The 26,500-nt window shown below is 34.8% G+C and overlaps 2 protein-coding genes across 5 annotated transcripts; one reads left to right on the plus strand and one right to left on the minus strand.

Moving 5' to 3' along the window:
* Nucleotides 1-4,167: 4,167 nt before the first annotated feature.
* On the plus strand, nucleotides 4,168-14,072 carry LOC110803263 (uncharacterized). Of its 4 annotated transcripts, none has more exons than XM_022008757.2 (11): nucleotides 4,168-4,345; nucleotides 4,647-4,726; nucleotides 7,110-7,246; nucleotides 7,516-7,574; nucleotides 8,169-8,192; nucleotides 11,058-11,140; nucleotides 11,215-11,282; nucleotides 11,409-11,458; nucleotides 11,715-11,816; nucleotides 12,991-13,050; nucleotides 13,713-14,072. In XM_022008757.2, exons 1-11 carry the CDS (start codon nucleotides 4,343-4,345, stop codon nucleotides 13,821-13,823), a joined length of 777 nt encoding a protein of 258 aa, XP_021864449.1. In that variant the 5' UTR covers nucleotides 4,168-4,342; the 3' UTR covers nucleotides 13,824-14,072. The 4 variants fall into 4 exon arrangements, with proteins under 4 accessions (XP_021864449.1, XP_021864450.1, XP_021864451.1 ...); XM_022008758.2 differs by having other exon boundaries at nucleotides 4,169-4,345; nucleotides 11,218-11,282; XM_022008759.2 differs by having other exon boundaries at nucleotides 4,170-4,345; nucleotides 4,665-4,726.
* Nucleotides 14,073-17,572: 3,500 nt separating this feature from the next.
* LOC110803279 (uncharacterized) lies at nucleotides 17,573-26,239 on the minus strand. The gene is made up of 6 exons (XM_022008780.2): nucleotides 26,118-26,239; nucleotides 25,973-26,027; nucleotides 25,758-25,808; nucleotides 18,805-18,896; nucleotides 18,618-18,695; nucleotides 17,573-18,181 (listed from the first exon to the last, which is right to left on the minus strand). Exons 1-6 carry the CDS (start codon nucleotides 26,171-26,173, stop codon nucleotides 18,031-18,033), a joined length of 483 nt encoding a protein of 160 aa, XP_021864472.2. The 5' UTR covers nucleotides 26,174-26,239; the 3' UTR covers nucleotides 17,573-18,030.
* Between the last annotated feature and the right edge of the window lie 261 nt (nucleotides 26,240-26,500).

A 26,500-nucleotide genomic window follows, 5' to 3' on the forward strand; every position in this document is an offset into this window, starting at 1 on the left:
AGGAGAAGAGAAAGAAAACAACCGAGAAAGGAGAACGAAAGGGGGAGAGAAAACGAAAGAGAAAAACAAAAAACGAAGGAGAGAAGAAGGGAGGAGAGACTACCGTGTAGACCGGCGAGGGACGACGGTGGTCGCAGGTTGGTGGTGGCGGCGGCGTGAGCAGTAGCAAGCAAGGGGAGGTTGAGGGTTGTTCACGTGAATTGCAGCAGGGTAGAAGGTTTTGATTTTTTTTTCCTTTTTACGTGAAGTTGAAGGAGAGGAGAGGAGAGTTATGGGTTTATCTATTTGGGCTTCACCAAATTAGGCTAGGATTAGGATTGAGTTTTAGTGTTCGAATCCAAAACCGATTAGGATTGTTTTCCAAATTCGAACGTGTTTTCGTAATTCAAACTCTTTTCAAAATAAGATTCTAAAATTATTTTTGATTGCATAAGTTGTTAAAATATTTAGAATGTAATTAAATAAAATAAATATACGTTAATTATATATTTATTGCTAAAATTCATACAAAGTAAATTATATTTAAATATAAATAACTATACGTTAAAATGTATTAATAAAATTTATAAATTTACGGGGGATTACATTGTCCACTAAAAATAAATAAAAATACTAAATTCATATTTTTTTCATCTTCCATAAAATAATATAATACTCCATCTGTTCTTAATTATTAGTCCTTCTTCGACTTTTCAACTCAATATTTAAACGTAAATATCTCCAAATACGCATGTTAGAAAAAAAAATTGATATTGTTAAACTACACATTAAGACGAACAAAATAAGATCTCGCAGGATTATATTTTGAAGTACGTATTGGAAAGAAATTTGAAGATTCTCTTCAATTGTGAATAGTGTCAAGATTCCAAAAGGGACTAATATTCTAGATCAGAGGGAGTACTCATTTTCCTATATTTTGAACATAATTAAAATTCACTTTTTAGACATTTATTTGATAAGAAAGTGATAGAGATAGAAATCTACTAGGATGTAATATCTTAGGAAATCTATACTATATATTAAAAGGCGTTTATAAGATAGTTTACGTGACACGTGGCACTCTGCTTATGAGTCATCGTTCGCTCCATGTACATAAAAATGTCAAACATGTTTTGCATAAGGTTTGAACCCTTGACCTTGAGTTTAAACATTAAAGCTTTTACCACTAAGCTATTAGATGTTTGATGTTACAATTGCAAAAAAAATTACACATAAGTATATGTGAATGTCATTAATGTACTAACCCGCGGCATCACCCGGGCCCAAAACTAGTTTGATTTATATTAGACTTCTAATATTGAAATCCTTATATTTTATTAATGGAATATACTCGAAATCAAGGAGTTTGTCATAATCTAATAGAAAGTGATGGAGAATTATTATTGAACAAAAACATACTCCAATTATTATTGAACATATATAATTAAGGAAGTATTTGGTATAAAATATCCAGTAAAGGAAAAGGGAATGAGCATGACAATTTCTCGTTTGTTGTTGTTTGTAATATCATTTCAATCATTCTCCTTAGTCTTTACCCTCTCCTCCTCGCACCCACATGGTATTTCTATTCCATCTCCTTAAGTCACCAACACACCACCACGCTCACCAACGAGGCTCCATCAACACCATCCCACCAGCATGCAACACCACCATTATCATTGTCGCTCCACCATCCCGTTCTCACTGGCGCCGATATCACTGCTCTATCACTACCCTCTTACCACCCATTACGAAATTAAACCACCATAAAACCTCACATAGCCACCCAAAAAACTAACCCCACCATTCCAAAAAGTAACACAACCATCCGAAATATCAACCTCACCACCCGAAAACTACCCTAACCGCCTGAAAAATCAACCTCAACATCAAAAAATCACTCTACCCACCCAAAAAATCAACCTCGCCACCGAGAAAACTAGCCCAACCATCACAAAAAACTACCCAATCCGAAAAACAAAACCCAACCATCGCAATACCAATCTAGGAGAAAATAAGATAGGAGAAGAGAGAGAGAAAGATTTGTCTTGAGTTACGTTGAGGGGAAGGAAGGCGCCGAAGAAGGGAAAGGGAGGCGTCGGGGAAGGGGGGCAACTAAAGGAAGGGGGAAGTCGTAGGGTGGTGGTGGATGGAAACTTTGTGGTTGTTGTTGTAGATTGTGTAGAGGAATGATAGTGGTAGTTAATATTTGTGATATTTATAAAACAAGCAACGTACATATAAAATCAAAGACTCTCGTTTTCATTTCTCCTCCTTTCCCTTTTTTTTTATGTCATTCACTTTCCCTTTGATAAACAGAACTCCCCGATGAAGAGTGTGGTAGAGTTTGGTTAAAGTTATCGAGAGAAGTAGCAGGGAAGGGAGAGAGGTGATGAACTTTTTTCCCCTCATGTATAAGAGAGGGGTGAATGTTCTTTTTGCTACTAGAAAAAATGAAAAATGATGAGTGAGAAAATGGGCAAACAGAGGGTGAATATTTAGTTCGTCCATGGTTAACAGTGGTTTAAAAGAAATGTGGAGTTTTCCTTAAATTGACATTACCTAATTGATATCGCTGTCAATTTCCGATTTTTGGTTTTTTAATTTTGAAAGTCATATTATTCAAATTGAATCATGAACTAAAAAACAATCATATATATAGAGTAGTGATCACGTTGATTTATAAAACTGACAACTAAAAAACAAATACCTAATTTTTTGTGGTTTCCATATTTTTGTTTTTAATTTCCCTAAATAAAAAAAATGTGACAAAAAACGATACCAAACGAGCCCTTGGCTTTTAATTTTTAAACCTTCTTTTAGGGTGTTTTTTTTTAATCCCAATGGTTAACCACATATTGTTTAATTGAATTATGTTATGTTAGTTAGGAGGTCATTAGTTTAAGTGTATTATTGACAAGTCAAGTAATACTCCATATTAAATGTACGATTGACAGAAACCAATATTCAAGTGTACTAATGAGTTATATTTTAAATTTTTTGATTTTTTTCAATTACTACTTAGACTCTGTTTTGTTTATCTTATTTTGACTTATTTCAGACAACATAAGTTCAGATAAGTTTAAATGACATAAGTTCAGAAAAAATAAATTATTTCCAGGCATTTTCACACACAAATAAGTTTATTTCAGACAAAATAAAAAAAAACTAGATAAAATAAGTTCAGATAAGTTAATACAAGTTCAGAAAAGTTAAGATAATAGTTGAATAGAACGGAGCATTAGGTTGTTAGGGAGTTTATCAATTACCATCTAGGTTGTTAAAAATTGTCAGTTTTTACCTATTTTTCTCTCAATTGATGTAAATTGCTAACTTAGTCCATATTTCGTTCAATTAGTCTGCTAATAACAACATAATTAATATTTAATTATAATTTAATCATTTTAATAAATTGATAAAAATTAAAATCTTAGGAAAAAATAAAAACTAATATTTTTTCCTAGAATAATGCTAAACATCAAGTGATAAGTAACCCAAATACAACAATTTCTAGTACCGACACAGAATATTGTACCAAAAATGCAAATGACCTGTATCATTTTTTGCAATATATTGTTACGAAATATATTAATATTCCGTATCACTCTAATATGTATTACATTATATTAAAACAGACATTAGGAATGACACATACGTGTCACTTTTCTGGTGTAAAATTTTTCCGCAAAAAAATTGTTTCCTACAAAGATCTTTTCTTTATTTTATTTTCTTTTTTTCTATATTTTATTAACGGTTTACCTATGGAAAAATCAATATTTGAATATAGATTATTAAAATAACTATATGCCACATAATAATTTGCTAAAAATGATTTTTGGTAATATTTTAGTCAAATCGGTATACTAATAATGGAACATATATTTACTTAATAGTTTGATCAAATATATTAGTATATCGAATTTTTTGATCAAATCAGCTTATCAAATATTTAAAATCTGTCATACTTAATAGGATGTTAATTATATTAGATGATTAAATCAGCATATTCAAAATTTATTAATAATATAATATTTTTAGATAGAGAAATATTTCAGTCAAATACTATTAAAATGCTTAAATAATCTAATAATATCCGTGCAGATACGAAACCTAATTTAGTCATTATACAAAGTAAATACCAAATTAATGAACACCAATCGATTTACAAGCCGCTTGACGCATGAGTTGTTCGTTTTAATGTTCCAAAATAAAATCAAGCAAGCAAAGTAGAGAGCGAGAGAGAGAAGAGCGAGAGAGAAGTGAAATAACTCTACCAGTTCAGTTTCAACTCTCGACTCCTCTCTCACTCTACCAGTTCGAACAATTGTCTCCCAGAATTAGGGCTTTTTCATTCATCTCAAACATGGTCAGTACTTCTTCTCTAAGACAGATCCTTTCTCTAGTTCATTTCTATTTTTAGTATTTCTTCTTAATTCTTCTAAACTTAAATATTATGAGTTGGGATTGTGTTGTACTAGATAGGTATGCTTCTGTTTTAGGGAATTCCCAATTCAAATGGTATGCTTCAATTTTAGGGGATTCCCATTTTTTATTTATTTAGTTGGGTGTTGTTAGATTATGCAAATGTTTTAATGGGTATGTTTTATTTGTTTTTATTTTAATTTAAAAATTGGTGCTTTATTTGATGCAAATTACATCGAATTTAGTGGTTGTTTGATTGGCAGAACAAACTAGGAAGAGGGCATCGTGACAAACTCCAGCAGTTTATGGCGATAACTGGTGTCAGGTAATGTTTATTGTTTAAGTGTTAACGTTAGAATGCTTGGTTTTTTGTGCTTTTGTGGATGCTTCTTAAGCAACTGAATAGTTGTGTAGGGTTTAGGGTAGTTATAAAATCATGTATGAGTCGTTCTTGCAATAATTAATTGCAAGATTAGGGTGAGTGATAATTATAAGTACGCCTCATACAGTCAAAGGTGATGAAACAAAGGTGTTTGCGGCTATCTCCCTGTTCCTAGTTTTAAAATTGGAACTCAAATGATAGGCGTACTAGAAATAAAAATCTGGGTGTCATTTCTATTTTAGGCGGTGATTTTATTTTAGTAATAAATTTAAATGCCTTGTACTGAGCTGTTGTAAATTTGTAAGTCCAATATTAATTCTTGGGTGCTCACATTTTTATGAAAACTTCGTTCCCGGCATAGTTTGCTACAAATAAGATGTAAATTCCAAAATTGCTCACAGAGGATGTCCATGGTACTGAGCTGAGTATTGTGTATTCTAAATAAAAGTTCCAAAATCTTCCGTTAGTATTTGCTGATAATGGGTAGTATAAAATGTAAATTTGTATGTCAATATGGAATACAGCGATGAGCTTACATGCGACCTGGAGATAATAGTTGGAAATATGCTAAACCTGCATCTAGGCAACTGAGCTTCTATCTAGATGTACTGAATGTTGAGTTTATCTTATTGTTTTTAATCACTCGTGGAAACCAGTGTGCTTAGATCATTCTCATCTCAAAGGTTGTAATATTAGATTGAGAAGCAATCAATGTTTTTACTTGGGAGGTCCGGAGGACAAATAGTTTATGATGCTTATTGCTTACCTATATCTAACAGGAATCCATGTCCAGAACTTAACTTAGTTTCAGAATCCTTTTTATTGCCTATTTGACAGTTTGTATATCCTTCTATAATAAGGACTAGTTGAATGCGTCATTGTGTAGAAGCATGGTGAATATCTAATCATTTTATAGGAGGCAGGTATACAATATCCTTCTATTTGAGGAAAGTGACTTTACTTTACCTTACTAGAGCATAGATTTGGCTGACAGCGGTTTTCTATGTTAGTGCTAGTTGCATCCGTTCTTTCTTAATATTGCACTTCGTGAGAGAAAAGAACTTTAGAAGTACATTCTTTTAAGAAATTAATTAAATAATACTAATAAATAAAATAAAATAGAACTCTTGTCACTCGAATTGGAAGGATTGTGGGTTGATTCATTGTAGTGTTTCAACTTTGGCTCTCTTTTTCATCCACAGGAAACTGAGTATTCAGTCCAGTACATGTTCTTAGGGATATCAGAGAATTTTCAAAATAATCTAGCAGTCTTGTTTCGGCTTTGATACAGACACCATCTAAGTGGTTGAACATTTGAAGTACTGGAGAAGTGGCAGGAATGTCAGCTTCTTCTGTAATGAATTTTGTGTGTGTGTGTGTTGGGGGGGGGGGGGGGCATTTATGGGATGGGGAAACTCACATGTTTATTTGTGGTGACAAGGTATGGGCTTGGGATTTAATCAATTTGCTTCCATTCCCAACAAAGTCCTTTGGGGGCTGAGCATAGAAGGGTCGAAGTAATTCTTTTTCTCTTCTCCTTACTGAAAGAGTAGGGAAAATATATGTTAGCTAGGGTAGTTTTGCATTATTTCTAATCCATTCCCAATACCACAAAACAAGATTGGCACTATTTTTCCGCTCTCTAATTCTCACTCCCTATCCCACCTTCTAACCCATATCTCCCATACCTTCATACATAGTGCCCCTATGTTCTTAGCTCACATTTATTGGATACACCAAAACTGATCTAACACCCTTGTGGTGGACCTGGAGGCCACTATCATCTAATGGACAGGGAGTTAGAAGTGAATGATGATTTGGATTTTGGACAAATTGAACTTCAAATGGACTATGGAAATACTAACATGATCTTAGAATAGATGAACATATTCATGTGTGTACATTAGTTGGTGTAGCCTACCATAGTGATTGTTGGTTATTAGTAGTGAATAATATATCCTACGCAAATCAAACAATACAATCTCATTAATACTGATTAAAATTATTAAATGGAGGGGATAAAGGATACCAGCTAGTAATAGGCTTCTTTTGCACTTCCACCTCCCTTAAAACACTCAGGGTGCGTTCTATTCACCTGATTTTCACTAAATTTTCCCGAACTTATCTGAACTTACAAAACTTATTTGCTTAGCATGGTGTGTTTTCTTCCAGCTAGTTGTCAGTTGTCTGTGTACAGGGACTTTTTTTGGAGATTATAGTCTTATGCTTAGGCATGTTTCTTGCCTTGTTCTCTTCAATAGGGTTGGTGGGAATGACCAAACTGTAATTGCTACACTGACATAATTTATGATTCTTTGTTATGTAGTGATAAAGTTGCTCATCAGGCACTGAAGGCTGGTGACTGGCATCTAGAAGGAGCACTTGATGTATACTACAGTCAACCCCAGATTAAGTCATTAACTGATTCTAGGAATTTGGAGGAGCTATTTAACCGATACAGAGGCATGCCATATTTTTAGTTCTGCCTTTACGTGACATACTATATTTTACATTTTGGATGTTATTATGTTTCTTATGATATTCTTTATTTGTCATCTGTCCCATGTAACTATTATCGAATAATTTTTATTTTCATGCTTCAACAACCTTTTTCTCTCTCAATGACACGGAAAATTCATCAATGAGTGGCTTTTAACTGCCATGGTGTTTCTGTTTTGTATACACTGCATCTGTTTCATTTCCTCCTGTAACTTTTCTTATATGCATTGCAGATCCGAATTATGACATGATAATGGCTGATGGTGTCGATAACCTCTGCACTGATCTCCAGGTCAGTCTATAAATAACGGGTTATTGTGTCTATTGATTCAGTGGATTGTCTCAGGCTTTGTTCGGCAGAAGTATTTGTTATTCTATATACTAGCTGGTGGTGGTAAGACTACAACTGCTAGAGGTTAGCAGTCAAAACAGCTGTTTAAGACTAGTGCTCGGTAAATTAGTTGGTAATTTGTGAAAATAGAAAAAAATGAACTGTGTTCCATACTTCAACTTCAACACCTATACCTTTATAAGGCACCTCTACCTTCAAAAGTTATACTTAGTATTTTCTAACTTCTCCTAAAAGTAATTCATTTATGCTCCTTTGTTCTTTATAAATCTCTAGTTCTCTACATACCCATCGTGCACACATATTAAGAAAGGTCAAAAGTAAGGGAGGAGAGAGAAAGAGCAAATCACATGGGAAGGGAAAATTCAGGAAGGCAACATGTCAATTCATATCCCAAAATATACTAAATATGGTATATATCAATTAATAGTGAACTTCCATAGAAGGGAAATGTAGTGTTTAAAAAAGAATGAAGGAAGTATTATGTATATGTTGTCTTCTCAAACTTAACTGATGCACTGAACTTTTTTGTTGCAGGTTGATCCTCAAGATATTGTCACGGTAACCACAAAAATCTGGTCTCAGTGTGTTCATTTTTCGTCAATGCTATGCATTTGAAAATGCCTGACTTATTTAAATTGGTGATTTATTCTATGTTGCTGAGTTGTCATTCTGTATGGAAGTATATTGTCTAATTTTGAATCTAAAAACCACGTATCAAGTGAACTAGTTGAAACTTGAAACAAGAACAAATTGATATTAAGTTCGAACCCATAAGGCCATAACTACTTTATGCATAAGACAGGACAGTACTTGTAAACAGCATTTTACTATTATGCTTTACCATTTCTTTATTCTGGGAATAAAGTGTGGTAGCATAAAGTTAGTTTGCAACAGATTGGTTCTCTTGTCATATATTTTGGGTCCACACATTTTCTGATTCTAAGCTGGTGGAGTTGGTAGGCAATTTTATTGGCTTTGCATGACAACTGACTGCATAGATCTTCACTTATTTCCTCTACCCTGCCATAGGCCCATAGGCGACAGCCCCGTTGGTCTGGGAGAGGCCTAAAGTTTTAAATATGCAGTGTCTGGCATGTTTCAGAAAAGCTAGGTTCTGAATTAAGGATTTGGGTGAGCTAGCATTTTTCTGGGAGGGTTTCGAATTTTTTGTGGAATGTTTTCGGTACTTGAGCTTGGTTAAGGTATACGAAGTATTTTTCCAGACATTAACTGAGTGGTAAATTTTTCAAGAATAGTTAGTCTATAGAGCTAGTTGATGTAGATTGCGAAATTCCTCACAAACTCAACCTACTCCCCTTTAACAAACTCTTCGAGTGCATCAACACAACTTGTTTATTCCGTTCACACTTTTTCAGTTGATTCACACTTTTGTCTAATTGTGCATTAGTAACCATGGATCTAAAATTGAAACGAAACTTGTCAATTGTTTTCAAAGCTCAATACAACCGCCAAGAGGGCTATGTGGCTATTTGGGTCACCAATGAATACCTTGACCTTCAATATTCAGTCTACGTTTTGCAACCATGGAAAGTTGCATCTATGGGGCTCGAATCGGATTTAACTCCTTGAGTTGTTGAAGTGTTTTTTTGATGATAATGATTGTAAACTAGTTCAATGGTGAAGCTTGAAATTATCTCGCTTGATCGTAGGAGTTTGAAGTTTTACTCAACTCTTTAGCCTAAACAAACGACTCTGCGTAGCTGACCATTGAAGATGCTTTGATCTTACAGATTACCAAGTACTAGTCAATTTGGACAATGGTTATGAATGGAGGAGCAGTAAGGGGTTGTGGTTTTGAAACGCATTCCCAAGGTTGTGTTATTGTTCTATTGGGCTTCAATCTGGTGCAATTTATAGGAAGTGAGTGCAGGACAGTTTGTGTTTTGGATACTAGTTACGAGTGAATTTGATGAAAAAGTCAGTTTAAAGGTAAATTTTAAGTGTTAATTTTGGGGATAACAAACTGAGAAGTCATCGGTTTTGTGGATTAGGAATGGTTAACCGGAGAATCTTGTTATGGCTCAGGCTGACCGCTGATGGCATCATCTTTTGTACTGTTTGTGGTATATCTGACGAACTCTACTAATTCCCTTTACCTTTGTAATGCTGAGCAAATATAATAAATTCCTATATATTACTTGAGTGATTTACTTGGAAATTAAGGAACGTCTAGAAAAAAATTGTCATTAATATTAGCATATACTCTTATGATGCCTATTGCAACTAATTGAAGAATCAGTTAAGACTCTTAAGAGCTATGTTACTTTGATTCGGGTACTCGTGTTCGACACGCATACATGTTCAAGTGCCCTTGGCTATTTTGTGAAAATGTTCCATGTTTTTGGCCCTAAATGAAGTATCAAAGTGTGCTAACCATGTTGGGATGTCAAGAATCCGACAAAATGAAGAGTCCGAGTAACTTATATTAAGAGGAATATGTAGGATGGCCAACTATATACTACCAACGAACTTTGAATTTCGAATTCTACTGTTAGGCGGGACTTAAACTCTATTTCAAGTGTTTTTAATGCTTTGTGTTGCTTTGTAGTGCATAAATTTTGCCACTTTTAAAACTTGACCCTTTAGCACTTTATGCAATTGTGCTCTAGGGTATTTTTAGTGAACCTTTTGACTGGTGACCTTGAAGTTGGAGAGTGGTAGTTGCTATAGGAATACTCTATAAGTTGTATGTGCAAAATGTCCAAGGGGTTTTTAGTAGGTGACTATTTGGCCTGTAAATTCTATTTTATATTTGGCAATTATACTCTTTAATTAAACACAAAAAACCGCTTAAATGAGAGCTTTTCTCTAAAGCCACATCTAACTAAGTAATTTAATTAAAACCTCACATAAGTCTCTTTTTGCAGCCATTTAACCACCCATATTTACCTTTTCTAATTAGTTTCACGTAGGTTTTTCTTAAATTTAAAAATTCTCTTTAAAAGATGGGAATTTGTATAAAACTCTACTTAAGGTGGCTTGAGTAAAGATTGGCTGTCCTGTTCGAAGTACTTTGACTTGTTTCAGACAAAATAGTTGAAGGTATGTTCAAATAATATAAGTTCAGAAAAAAGTTGTGACAATTTCAAGTAATGGAAATTTCAAACAAAATTAGTGCAAATAAATTCTGATAAGTCCAGATAATACTAGTTCAGGAAAATAAGTGGATTTTTTTTTTTTTTGACAAGTAAAATAAGTGGAAAATAAGTGGAATTGAACAGAGCGTAACAGTATAACTTAGTTATCGGTGGCTTTAGTTTATGTATTATTTGTTAGTGGCGATTTACCTTTACTTGGGTGGCATTTGGTTAATTTCGTTACTGTATAGTTTGTATATTTTCTACAGTTATCATTTCTGCAATTAACTTTTGACGATTATCTTCTGATGAATGGCTGCTTCAGTTGGTCATCTCCTGGCATATGAAGGCTGCAACCATGTGTGAATATTCGAAGCAGGAGTTTGTTGGTGGATTGCAATCACTAGGGCAAGTGCTGGTTATTCTTTTAGTTTGGCCGTCATATGTTTCCCATACCTCAACAAAGTTCCATTTTGTTGCAGCAGGATTGACTCCTTGGAGAAGTTTAGGGAAAGGATACCGTACATTCGTTCGGAGCTGAAAGATGATCGTATGCGACCAATTTCACTCTTGTTTCCGCGTCCCTCTATTTTGTTTGCTTATTAGCAATTTTCAGATATACAGTCATTTATTTTTTTGCTGTATAGATAACTTATGCTTTTTTTCAACTGCGCAGAAAAGTTTCGTGAAATATACATCTTTGCGTTTGGGTGGGCAAAGGAAAAGGTGGATCAGTTTGCTATATTTTTTATACAGTTACTTGTCCTTTTATGGGGTCTAAATGTCTAATTCGTCAAGCGAATTGTTGTTCAAATGTCTTAGTTTCTCTATGATTTCAATTTCTATTGGCTGATTCTGAATGAGGATTTATTTCTCGAGCATTCTTTTCATGCTGGACTTAAGTATGCAGAAGCTTGTCGTATTGATAAGCCAAGTTCTGGATTTCTTATCAATTGAGGCATCATTTCATTTTGCAATTCAGGGTCAGAAGTCTCTGGCACTGGATACAGCAATTGGGATGTGGAAGCTACTGTTCGCTGAGAAGCATTGGCCTTTAATTGACCACTGGTGTGAGTTTTTGCAGGTAATATATGTGAAAAGAAAAGATGGAAGCATGCAAATGCCTTTGATCATTTTATCATGCAATTGTAGTTTGGTCCTGTAAAAGTTTGTGCTTTTGAAATATCTGTTCTAGAATCTTGATCATTTAGAGTGAAGTATGTTATATGATCACCAATTTATACTTCCTCTGTTCCACAATGGTGTTTCAGTTTTTATTTTTCACCTTTATCAATGCACATTTTATATCATTTTTATATCTAATTATACATCAGTAAAAATTATAAAATTTTGATAATCTCATAAGTACTTATTGAGATGAATAAACCAAGACCCCGCTTGAATATTTTTCCTTCTTATATACTAGAAAGAATTTATAAGATTCTCTTCAATTGTGAATAGTGTCAAAACTCATTGGAACATCATTATGGAACGGAGGGAGTACTTTTATATTCCGTTCTCTGTCTTTGGTTTTTGGATTATAATTTACTAAATTAAATTGGCTAGTTAAAGTGCCTATGTTTTTGGTTAATTGTAAACTAGCGAAAATGGTACATCAAATTGGGATCAGTGATCAGTGATCAGTTGGAAACTGATACGGTGTTTTAACAATAATGCCCCCACCTAGGGGAAGGAGTTTTAACGCATTGGAGTAATGTTGATGTTACTGATACGGTGTTCAAATATATGTGGCATATAATAGTTCTACTTAGTGAAGTGTTGTTTTCTTTAGACACCAAATTAATCCCTTTAGTGCACTGCAGCTATCTTTTCTGTGTGATTGTTGATTTAACAATATGGTTTGTAGTGTAAGTGTCAGTAAGTTCATCTATCTAGTCAACCTTGTGGACTGAGTGTAATATTCTTCATAGCCTAGTGGGAAAGTTTTGCACTCCAGTGTCTGTGATTGTCTTGAATCTGAGGTTGTGAACAAGTAGGAAAGCTATCCAGGATCTGAACAATCTTGTTTGCGTTTTTGAGTAACTTTGATATTTGTATAGAAGATAGATGGCTCTGAGTTTGAATTTGTAGTGGTCAGACTTAATTGACCATGAATAGGTATCTCTTAGTCATAGACTCGTAGTGATATTATTTACTTAAATGTTTTTTCTTTTGCTTTGCTAGTTAGTCATTGATTGAAGAAAATTCTCAAACCTTTTATAAGTTTATAACATGTCTGACTCTGTCTCTTATCCAAGGCGCGGCATAATAAGGCAATTTCGAGAGATACCTGGGCTCAACTACTGGAGTTTGTAAGAGTAAGAAATAACTTCTTTTATTTGCTGTCTTTGTCTCTTTTTACGATAAGATTTACGTTGATGTATTGCTGCAATGTCTTGGGAGTTGCTTTTTCGGGAAGTTATTGTACGATGTTAACATTTTGGAAGTTGTGCCATCTGCATTTCCTGTAGTTCCAAACATCTGTCAAACTGAGGTGGTTTATAGAATCTGGCTTTCTCGAACAGATGGTCAATACAGAAAACAATGGTTTGTAGGGGACATGGTTGATGTAATTTACAGTTATCACTGATTGCTGTTTTTTTCCGAACTGATCATTGATCTCTTTAGATTTTGTTGGCAAATGCAGTCCAATGGTTTTTTTTTTAATAAAATATATGGTCAACCGAAGAAAACAATGGCTTGCTTTTTTCTTTTTACTTCCTACTCCTTTCTGGTTTGATTTGGTGACAATGACGATCTCCTACGACGATTCATGTTAGCCGACCCCAAATCATTTTGGGACTAAGGCTTTATTGTTGTTGTTGTTGTTGTTGTTGTTGTATCTGTACATTACATATTACATATGACCTGGTCATTGTTCATAGAGGAGTATAGCCTTTTATCGGGTCAGAGCTTTGCAATCTGCAATGCAGTTTTCTTTGTGGAAGACTACCAGCTAATATTCTCCATTTTGTTGCAGACTGTAGATCCACAACTGTCAAATTATGACGCGGAGGGTGCTTGGCCATATCTGATCGATGAATTTGTTGAATATTTGTATGAGAATGGCGTCATCCAAAGAGGTCAATGATGGCATTGATTGGGTTAGTTGGACAGATTCCATTGGGGTAGTATCATCCTTTCTTCAAATTTATTGAAACAATTGAACTCTGTTGCTCCTTAAATCGCTGGCAATATTTCAACTTTGGGAGAAAATAGAAAGTGGGGGGAAATAGCATTGGCTTGTTTGAAAGTGTGTCGTCTTGTATTGTTCATATGTTGTATCATGATTATCTACCCAAAAATTATTGAATTTGCCATCAGATTTGTTCTCTTTGAATCTATTGACGCGTTGGGTTGAAATTTTGCAGTTATATTTTCTGTATATGAAACCAATATAACGGGAACTACGAACTCCCATGTTGTTTGTGGTGGTGAGGTAAGAGCAACTTATTGTAGAAAATCTGAATGAATCTAAAAATCTGGTATTGACCAACTTTCCTTTTGTAAGATGGCTACCACCTTCTTAATTGAAAAGAAAATAAAAACTTCATTACACCAACATAGAGTTGGCTCAAGTGGTAAGCAGCTTGATGCCACTTAAGGGAGGTCTCGAGTTCGAGCCTCGCCGTATGCAGAAACTCTTGTTGGGAGGCTCACCCACCATAAGCAAGGTGTGCGACATTGGTCGGATCCGGATGTAGTCGGAGCTAAGCTCTGGTGAACCGGGTGTGCTATGCGTTAAAAAAAAGAACTTCATTACATTGACACTTTCAAGTTTTTATTTTTAAATCATGTTAAGTTGAATTTTTCACAAGAAACATCATTGCTTTTACGTAGTAGACTACTACGTAAAGTCGGTATTTCTTTGTTTTTTACCCAACAAAAGAGAGTATAATTTCGCATTTCTTTATAGACGGGCGGACCGTGTAGACCATAATACTTCCTCCGTTCCGGAAATATGGCACTATTTGTTTTTTACGCTATTTATACTACGATTTTGGCTATTTTTTGTGATTCATCGTAAGGACATTTTAGTCATGTGGGGTCATGTTAGATTCGTATCGAATATATATTTTATAAATACTATTTTTTTATAATTTTTATTTGTACACAATTTGAGATATTAAGAGTCAAAGTACGGAGTAATGGTTAGAGGAGTAAAAGTCAACCATGATGTGATATTTCCGAAATGGAGGAAGTATGTTATTTTCATGGAAGTATATGTGAATTGTTACTTTGTTAGAGTAAGATTGTGGAGTACTTGGTAGCTAGGCTTAATTTAGGTGAGTATGTCAACATGATTGACTACTATTTTAATGTTACGTTTACGTGCATGCATTACCAATCTAAATTTAAAAGGCTTATTATTGAGATGAAAGCCCATCAAACATAAACGAACATTCAAATTTGAAAATTATATTGACTATTTGACATGAACCCCTTAAAAATTATCAGAATATGATGAGAACTATTTGCCTAGTTTTCACTTATCTAAAAAATGCAAGAACTTATTTATAAAAGAGACTCAATTTACTTTTAAATTTGTTGAACTTGAGCTGCCCTTCTAGGTTTGAACCACCCTTTGTCAACCTAGCCTTATTTTAACTTTTTTTAGCTTATTTGGCTGAAACCAGTGTGTTGCTTATGCCAAGCTTTTTCTTCCGTGAAAAAAGCAATGCAAACTACACACATTGAAGAAGTTATACGGGAAACTCATTTATCATTGTAGTTTATTCACCAGGTTTCTTGAAACTAGGCCGGTTAATTTGAGATTATAATGCACTTTTTATGTCCCTACAAAAAAAATGTACTTTCTATGTTCCATTTCATTTCTTTATCTCGTAGTAACTATATTTTATTCAAAAAAATAAGCAAGTTATTCTGTCAAATTTTTTTCCCTACCCACACGAAAAAAATAAAAAGAAGTTGTCTAGGATTTGTTTTTAAGGATAAGTTGACATTTTGATGTGAGACTAATTAGCTCCAACTGTGTACGTACACCGCGGTATGGTAGATAGGGTCACAGCAGCCCTGGTCCTGACATTTTGAGGGCCCTAGGCGAAATAAGGGATCAGAACCCCTTCCGAAATGATACGTCTTTAACTGAATTCAAATCATAATTTTTTTTGTTAAATCCATTATATTGTTGAATTCATATCAATAAAAAATTACTATATCCCCTTTGCATGATCCTAGAATTTCAAAATCCTTCTCTAGTCGATCAATTAAAATATTTCAATAAAATAAATACTTACTTAATTACAAGATAATTAATGTGCACAAAAATTTTTTTTTTTTCAAATTTTAAATGAAGGTTAATTTTGAGCATATAAAAGTATCAATTAATTTTGTCTTCATTAAAATTTGATATCTATGTTAAAAGTTATAGACCCATAGTCCATCAAATAAGCATTGTTTTCGCCCACGTATAGTTACATCAATTAGAACTGAGTACTAAAAGTCAAATGCTATGTACATAAACTTAACGTAAAACTTAATTATCTTGTAAAGGATTAAAGGACATATCTAATACAAATAATTGAGACACTATATGTATGAAATATTATAAATGAGAAAATTAATTACTAAAAAATAAATTTAAATAAAAAAATTACAATACAAGCTAACAAACACAAAAATAAAAATATTGACAAAGTTAAAAAAAGAAAAGAAAATAGTTGAACGAATAAAGGAAGATGGAAGTCAACAAGAAAAACAATGAGGGAACGAAAATAAAATAATAATGACAGCGAGGGGAGTCAAACTCTAGACCTATATGGTAGATATTAAAACTTTAACACTTAGTTTCTACCAATGAACCAAGGGAATAACATATGTATTTAATGTGTTGTTTATTCCTAGTACTAATTTACTGGACATGTTATTATTTTGGGCCCCTTTTCGCCTTGGACCCTAGGCGGTCGCACCCCTCGCCTAGCCCCTAGGGCCGGCCCTGGGTCACAGGGACTACTAAACTACAAGGTGATACTAAGGCTCTGTTTGGCAATCATTTTTAATCTACTTAAGTGAGTAGGTGCTAATATTTTAAGTTACCTTAAACAATTAGCAGTGTTTGGGAAAGAGCTGAAATAAAATTTAAGGTGGGTTAATGGACTGAAATTGATACGTTATCTAAAATAACGTTTGAAAATCAGTCAGCTGAAATTCGTTCGTTTTTTCCTGTCAAAAAAAAAAAGATTATAAACTCCCCAAAACAAAAATTAAAACCCAGAAAACCTACGTACAAATATTAGAAATTTGATACGCCAAAACCCCAGAAACAATAGCAGAGATGGCAAACTTCAAATCTTTAATTTTTTTTCCCAGGAAGGAATGGAAGGAGATTCGGATAACATGAAAGAACTGAACCAGAAGAAGGAAATCTAGACGAAGAGGAAAGAAATATCACGTGTTGGCTTCTAGGTTGGGCCTTGCCGCCTTGGGACTTGAGTGGTACGTGGCTTAGTTTAATTTTTTAGGGTAGAAAAATTCTTTGGTTTTGATGAAGGGTTGGGATTATTTAATTATTTCACTTAAATAAGGTTATATTTAAAGTTGTATAAATATTCACATTATAAATTTTCAATAAAATACTACGTATAAAAAGTTTAGGAGTTATTTGCAACTATACTTATAATTAAATATTTAGGTGCGTAAATATTAATAAGTAATGTTTAAAAATTTCAGTTACTTAGAAATTAGTTTTACCAAACAGGTAATGCAAACAAATATCTTATCAGTTTCAACACCTTAATAATTTCATGTGTTATCTTACCTATTTCAGCTACCTTATCAGTTTCAGTCCATTTTCAGCTAATGTTGCCAACAGAGCCTAAGTTCAGTAATTAAATACACCGACTATATCTTTTTATAAATTCAAAAAGCAACTGCCGAATTTGCAAGTTTTATTATAAGTCATACAAGAAGTAATTTGCAACTACTTTTGCATTTTTTAATGGTTTTCTCTACAAGAAGAAAGTTGAGAGTGGTTTTCTCTATAAGTCATACAACAAGTAATTTGCAACTACAAGAAGAAAGTTGAGAGTGGTTTTCTCTCAACGGAATTCACCCAACTGAAAGCAGATTCAGCACCATCTCCTAACCTAAAATTAAAACAAGATAAATTAAGCGTAATGTTTGGAGAAATCCCCCCAACTATTAACTACGCACAATCCCACTAGCACAGATCAACCGATCACTCATTTGCTACAAAATCTCTGGAATTAACATTTAGTGTTGAGCATATGAAATCGCCAAAACTCATATATTGCGCCATCACCAAATCGCAGATTATACTAAATATCAGAATCAGATATCTTCTCCTCTTTAGGAGGGGCATATTGTCTGCAAAGTTTCGACTTTGTCCAGGGATCCAAGGGCGCTCTCTGTGGTGGTTGCGGATTTGGAGGTTTTGATTGCCTAAGCTCATTTTCTCTGTCAATAAACCTATTCAAAATAACATAAGAAAAATAATGTCAGATTAGACACATACAGAGAGAGACAGATTAAACGGGATGAAGTACCATATCATACAGGGGAGTAGACTGCAGCACATATCTATACAACAGATGAAATCAGGCAACGGATCACATGGGAAAGATTGGAGAGATATGAATTTTTAAAAAAATTGAATTATAACTAGACACAATCCCTTATCTGCTCTTATTCTACCATAAGGGGAGACTATCATATTCCACAATCCAGAGTCACTCAAGAAAGAAGCTATAGTGCTGCCTTAAGTTTTATTTACAGCCAAAATTCTGATATTCAAGCGAAATTTAAAACACAAAAGTTTAGAACCAAATGTAAAACAAAAATTATCCATTACTGCCACCAACAGTTTAAAAAAATATTAAAAGAAAGAAAAGGGTATAAATCCTACTCGATATAAGCCATTGGGGCAGCATCACCAACTCGAATACGTGTCCTGAGCAGCCTTGTGTAACCACCAGCTCGGTTTCTGCAAGACAATTCAAATATCACCCAGCAATATAATAAGTTAAGTCTTTTTAAGTTCTGACCACCAACCCAAAGGTCAACAGACTCAACAGGCCAGGTTTGAGATTTACTTGTATCGATATGCCAACTCGGTAAATAACTTGTGAATAACATCATCGCCCCTGACAAAAGCAGCAGCACGTCTTGCAGCACAAAGAGAGCCCTGAAATTGCATTATCAAGATCAATTTTAAGTTATCGAGGGTTAAAATATATGAATCTAAACAAGATGTAACATTTTTCCATATCTAGATTCTAAAAAAGTAACGGTTATGTTCCTCTGTCCTATTAGCAATTCATAGCACAATGGTTTGAACTTTGAAGATTAAGAGTTCAGACAATTTATTGAAGCCAGCTCTAAAATAACTAAAGCAAAGCATTTAAAATTAGCTTTTTCACTAGAGGATGAACTCCAGTAAACACTTGTGCTCCGTTTTCCCTTTTCATTTAATTCGGCGATCTGTTTCTATCATTGGTGTGACCTTGTAGGTTCAGTCAAGAGTAAGCTGTGAGCCTAATAAGGATTAGAACTTACTGATCGGAAACATTGCTCCAGGTAACTGTTCCGATCGCTTGATCTTACTGATTATTCGTAATTAATCTGAACCTTGGTCTAAGACTAAATGGCCAAACACTTCTAAGGGTGTAAAATGTTTTCATGGAAAACGATTTTCCCTTTTTCAATCATTTTACGTCGTTTGGTTGGGCAAGAGATGGAAAACAATTTTCCATAACTCCTCAAAGGTGGAAAATAACTTTTCTATTTGAAAGGGAGGGAAACCACTTTTCCTCCTTTCCTCCTAACCTCCCTCTCCTTCTTCCCCTCCACCTTCACCATCTTCTCCCATTTTCCTTAAGGAACCAAACAAAGGAAAACTAGTTTGGAATTGTGTTTTCCCTTGGACCTATGTTACTCCGACACTTCATCGGACGGCTGGTGTCGGTGCCGACACGTGTCCAGGAGGTGTCGACACCGATGTCGGGAAAGTGTTCGGAATCAGGTGTCGAAATCACAAATTCGAAACCCTAACCCTAGCAATTGAAGGTGCGGGAAAGCGAGAGAAGAAAAACTATGTTGGGGCTTTTGTTGTAGAAGAAAAAACGAGATGAAAGCACTTATCAATTCTTGTTTTCATCGATGAATGCTTCAGATTCAGCCATGGTTGTTGCATCGGCGGTTGACCTACTGCTTCTCCTTCCATTAACGCGATTATGTGTTGCTGCTTTTGCTGGCGGAGTGGTGGGCCTTTTATTTTTTTAAAATAACTAATGGGGAAAGTGGAGACAAAGCCATGTGACTCTACTTTTTGTCAAATCACGTGGGTTTGTCCCACAATTTCTTTCTTTTTTTTTTGTTTTTTTTAAAAAAAACTCTACTCCTTTATTTTTATTATCACGTGCATTATTTTATCTTTTTCTTTATTTTTATGTTTACTTTGAAAAAATGATTTACTTCAATTTTATTTTTAAAAAGTGTCTAATTTTTTATCGACACTTTGTATGGGAGCCGTGTCTAAAACACAAGTCAAGACACTCCTTTGACCGTTGTCTGCAAATATTTGTATCGGAGTGTCATATACTCCGACACCTTGTCCGACACGACACCGACACTCGTGTCTGAGTAACACAGCCTTGGACAATGTTTTCCATGGAAAATCATTTTTACAATAACGTTTTACACCAAACCAAACGAAGCCTTGATGTCACCCTTGCTCCATGAATAGCCAGGACATGCAGGTCTATGGAGGTTCTTGTAACTTTGTAAGTGCAATGGAAATCAAGAGATGAAGGAACATGAAAATCTATTTTCCCATGATTAAAAGCTAGATTTATCACATCTGGAGCCTCCGTCCAACTCCCCTGCAGCTTGATCACATTTATCTGCTGTAGTGACCTACTCCTACCCTTCCTGTCTTCTTGTTGACCACCTTTGTGGCTAACTGATGACGGTGCAGGCGAATGGGAAGCAGGTAAGAAGCAGCTAGGTAGGTTTTCTTTGTAATTTTTAAACTATGTAGCACGGAAACAGAATAGAAAAGGAACCAGGAACCAGGAATACATCTGACTTTTAATTAATCAATTAATTTAAATACTGTACAGAACTAAATGCCACAGAATATGTAAAACCAAAAAAAGGCAAGGAATTTTCACCCCAGCGTAACTTTCACAACCTCTTTAAAGAATAGCAAGAGAAACCAGAGAATTTGAATTCCAATTTGCGTGACAAACTTGAGGTTACTGAAATTCTAAGGTAGATAAAAGTGAATATATCCTCAAGCTGGAGGGAAACGTTGCATGTAACCTCCAATATCAGGTTTAGGTTCCAATTGAGCTCACATTTTCTATCCCAAAGTCTAAATAAAGCAGCTTTGCAAAATATTATGGCAAGATTGACAACCACACTAACAAATCTATTATGATGCAACAACGTAGCAATTCAAGCTCTATATGGGCTTTAACATCATTCTCCTTCTACAGGGAAAGAGAGAGCCTGGAGTAGTGCTCTTCTAAGAAAACATTTTCTATGCTATATAGCACTCTTCAGGAAAAAATCTAATGTTTTCAAAGAGGCTGATGAAAGTTATCGCCTTAACAAACTTTCCAGGACATTCAATTTCGATACCCCTACGAGACAAGCTCATGTCTTGCTATACACCTTAACAGAAAGAGGTCCATTAGGGATTATCAAGAGGAAGTACAATGATGTGATAATCAACATGAATCCAAAATTCTAAACACACAAGTTGGTAAAATTAAATGGGAAAATGGTTCCTTATTCTTGAATACCTTAAGAAACTCATGATTAATGTCTTACACGAGTATAATGGATACAATAATGTCTATCAATATATCTCTATCGAAGATGAGTCTAAGTCATGTTTAGATGGGTAGAAATCAGTCCTCCTCAACCAGTCAGAGAACCATAAGATTGTATTACTCATGCAGTCATGCTCACCACTTACCAATGTTCTGTCTTGATTTAGTTTTGAAATCTGAGTGAAGAAGACGAAAACTTGAATTTTGATGATAGAATAACACAAACAAACTCTAACGACAACAAGAACAAAAGTCTCAAATGTACCAATAAGCAAACATGTCATACTCATTTCCAACCCTTTCCTCTGAAATCCATACCTAGGCTGCTTCTAATAATGACCAAGCAGATTAACCACCAAAGTAAAGAAGAAAGGCAAGAGAGACACACCTGGCCACAAGGGCCTAAACAACAACCAAGCCACTGGCCTATTGGCAAGGAGTGAGCAGACATAACAAACCCCCGAAATCACTTTCCCCACTCCAAACCCTTTACATTCATTCAGGATATTATACAACTATAAATAATGGGGGGGGGGGGGGTGTAATTGTTCCTGAGTTTGATTTTAGTTTGGCCAGTGTTTGGTAGATATAGATTGAGGTTGAAAGTGAGAGAAAGAGTGAGATTTATTAATTCTTGACATCTCAGTGGCTTGATGTATCCGTTATGGCAACGAGGAGGCAACTTGATGCTCGCTTTACACATGGAGTATATCTGATCCCATTCCTGTTCCCCTTCTAGCTATGGTGGAGTGCGAATAGTCACCCCCTTACCCATATGTGTTGGTAGATAAGTGCGATTTTAGGCTATGGTGCACAATTAAAGAACACTGATATTTGGAGACGTGGTAGTGATAATGGTGTGATTGTAGCAGTTAAGGAATATGGAGTATATCAAAATTTAGCTATGTGCCACCAAGCCCAACTGTCCTAGTTTAATTTGTTCTTGCTACAATCCAGAATGTTGACGCTGAATGCTAGCCATTGGGTTTGGTCGAGGTCAGACATGGGAATTTTATTTCAAATTTGTTACTTCAGTAGCAATCATCCTTAGTGATTTGAGTTGTGAAAATTGAAGGTGGTTGTGGCCTCGTAGGGGTGGAGATTCAAGAGAAAAGTTAGAATGGGATGCTTCCCTGGTCTAGTGAGCTAGTCAAATAAAATGGAGAAATGGGAGGTTTTGGTTCTTTTCTTTACATGTACCTTTCTTAAGTTCTTAATTTTTCTTTCCTTAAACCAAACCCTCCAATAGAAGAAATATTTAAAAGAAATTCGTACCAAATAGAAAAGGAGCTGAAAGGGGAAGAAAGGGAACGACAGTGTGCATATTAAGAAAACTTACCAAGACAACTGACTTGTAAAATTCAGCAAAAGATAGCCCACAACCATGGAAACAACCATCTGAACCATAAAGGTAAAAAACTAACCAATGCTCATGATCTGAGGTTTGAACGTGGGGCATTGTGCATACAAAGTAATACATCAGCTAAACCTCCGTTGCTAGCCCTGGCTTGCCGTCCTTGATTCCATCACTCATTGTTACAGCACTTTGCCTAAAACATCAAGAGCTAAGAGTGGAAATTGTTGTAATCATAGAAGGGTCATTCCTGAGTAGAGATTGCCTAATACCTCCTTCAAGCTTCTTTCAATTTCCCTTGGATTCTACGTCTTTTAGCTTTTATATTGTTCCATCACTGAATTGTCAACTCTATCATTCTATTGTGGTTGCTTATTAACTAATTGTCTGTATATCTCAGTTCACATGTGAGTTTTGGTTGGTTTCTTTGAAATTAAAAATAAGATGCTATACACTTTTGGTTGTTTCCCTATGCAAGTTGACTTTCTTACACATTCTTATTCATCTTCATTTTTTGGTTATGAAGGATGTTGGACGTAGGGCAGATAGTTCTGAGTGGCAAAATCTATATGCCAGCCCGCCAGATGATCCTTGTGGTTTCCCTCCAAGCCAAAGGGTGAATGATGAGAAAGATACCTTGGAGGAAAAAGAAGATTTGAAGAGTAGAGATGGGGTGAAGGTCCATCGATTTGAGTTAATAGCACTGGAGGCTTGCCTTGATGCAGCTTGTAGTTCCTTAGACAATGAGGTATTCCCAATTATCCTATTTTAAAGGGTGGAAACTTTGTCGATACCATGTCTTCATTGAGTTTCTCTACATTCTTTTACCTCAATTTGATTTTGTTTTTTCCCCCTCCAATTAGGCGAGGACTTTGGAGCAAGAAGCTTATCCAGCCTTGGATAAGCTAACTTCAAAAAATAGCACACTGTTTGGAACGTGTTCGGCAAATGAGTCGAGTTATGGCACTTACTGGGCGTGTCCAGAAGGTACAGTGATATAGTAATACAATATATACTAGCTTGTTTCCCTTGTAAAGAAGTGATACAATTGCTTTACCCCAGAAAAAGTGTTATTTCTCCCTTACTTTCATTTTGTTTGTTATGCAATTCAGTTTCACAGACCATGAGACTTACCATTACTTCTTAAACCTTAATCACTTTTCTTCAACACATAGTTCATGCTCTTGAGGATTCTAATTTTGTAGAAACCACTACCTCTGGATATTTCGCAATGCATGATTCTGCAAACTTATTCTTAATTAAATTGTTCTGGACCATGCTTTTTTATTTGGTGTTAGAAATTTTGATTTTGCTTTGGAATTTATAAATTTAGAGGGAAAGAAGAAATTTTAAAATTTCTATACATTGTGAGTATATGGTTAGAGATCATTCTTTACCTTGAATATTAAAGCTTCCAGTTAATTATAACCAAAGCAAAGTGGTTTTCACTTTTCATGCCTTTCAGATTCTTAAGCTACGCTTTCCAAGGAAATTCTATTTAAAAGCATTACCTGGAATTCTAAGAAACTGGTCTGTCACAAATTTAGTATTATATGAGATGAAATTCTTATGTTAGAACTAAACTCAACCTTAGATCAATGAGACCTACTGTTGTGTTAACTTTGATATAATTGTTGGTTAGATTTGTAGTTCAGATCTTAATCTGCATTTCCTTTGAAACTAGCACTTAAAGTCGATATGTCCTGTGACTTAACCCAAGAAACTCGAGCACACCCTATCATAAGCCTTCAGAGAATAAAGCTTAAAGATAATACCGACACACTTTATCAACCGCCTTATATGTCTACAAAAGTAGCATCTAATATGCCTTTCCCCAGAATAGAAGCTCTCTCGCCTAATGAAATGGAGATAAAAAATAGCACGTAACCTATTAGCTAGGAACTTTGATAAAATCTTACAAGCACTTGAATTGGTCTCAAAATTTGCACCTTCTCGGAAAACCCGTTCTTAGGGGCCAGAATAATGACAGTAGATATCAGACTCTAATCAATTTTCCCATTCTCAAAGAACTTCTGAAGCAAGCTCATAATACAAACTTCCAACACTCCTAATAAAAGTGAGAAGTAAAACCATCACGGCAACGGTAATTGTCAACATACATACTAAGATAAGCATACACTAATCTTATCCTCCTTGAAACATCTCTTTAAACAGTAAACACTCTCTATCCACACCAAAAATCAGATAACAATTAAGTCCATCCAACATCAATATACAGAAACTGTATCTTCATCCTTAAGGCTCAAACCATAAGTCTCTAGAATTAGTAGAATAGTTTATATAGTCAAACCCTGTGGTTGACAAATTCTTTTAAAGAACCATTGTCCACCATATTCTTCAAAGAAATTAATGTTTCAAGACTTGTACTCCACAAGTTCATATCCCAATAATTGCATACACCTCAACACAGTGGCGGAGCTAATGTTCAAGATGTGTGGTCATTTGACTCCACTAGAATGTAGATTTTTGGAAAAATTTACAACCCCTACTATGTTATCATGTATCCGCCATTGCCTCTGACATCCCCAGATTCCCGACCCCTGCCATATGAATTATTCCAATTGGGTGTTTATTGATCTATCATCACTACAGAGAGATGTTTATGGTAAACAAGGCCAATGGTTCAAACATTTACATCCTACGAATAAGAAACAGAATAAGGCCAGATCATAAACATCTCCATTAATCAATCCACCAAAGTAACAAAATAAAAACTAAAAGAATCTAATCCACCAACTAAGATGCAACCTAAACCATTAATTAATACGAAATACATTTGAGGATTCAAAAATGACCAACAATAAATAAGTTGAATTGTTTTTCATAAACTTACATCTTTTCCCAATTGAACCATATTATCAGCTAATCTTCGAACTTCTTTCGCCTGCAAAACAGGGAAAAAAATTGAAATTCATATTATTAATATAGAATTCGGTCGTGTTTGAAATTGAATTACTCAAAATCAGCTAAACCCTGGATCATAAACCCTAAAAAAACATATTTATTTTTGCAAATAAAATGTGAAAAGTGAGGAAAGAGAAAACTAACCTTTGCAACAGTAGTCTCGATTCGCTCGTGTTTCACCAACTGAGAAACCATTGTTCTACACTCAAAAGAACAAAAGAGCTCAAATTTATCCACATTTTTGTCAAATTTTAATTTAATTTGAATGAAAATAAAAGGAGAAAAAAACCTGAGCATAGAAATACGGTGGCCGGTAGGCCGATTGAGCTTCCTTAATTTCGTCATTTTTGATAATTGGAGAGAGAAACTGCGAAGCTGAGAAGTAGACGATGAAACTGAACAACTGGGGAAGATGACTACAACAGGCGTTTGCGTTTTGGAGGGTAAATGGGTAATTGTATATTTTTTTTCGGGTCAAATTTTCATGTTTCGGGTAAAAGGCCCAAATAAGGCAGATCCAAGCCTACTATTATTAGTCATGCATGACTCTTGAGCCTCATGAGTTCAGCCCAGTCACAATAAATGAAACTTCCCATATGAACCAAACAAACACTATGATTTTTCGATTATAATTGATTGATTGTACTTGCCGAAAAAAATTATACAGATTCA

Source organism: Spinacia oleracea, chromosome 1 (assembly GCF_020520425.1).
Source record: "Spinacia oleracea cultivar Varoflay chromosome 1, BTI_SOV_V1, whole genome shotgun sequence".
Lineage (NCBI taxonomy): Eukaryota > Viridiplantae > Streptophyta > Magnoliopsida > Caryophyllales > Amaranthaceae > Spinacia > Spinacia oleracea.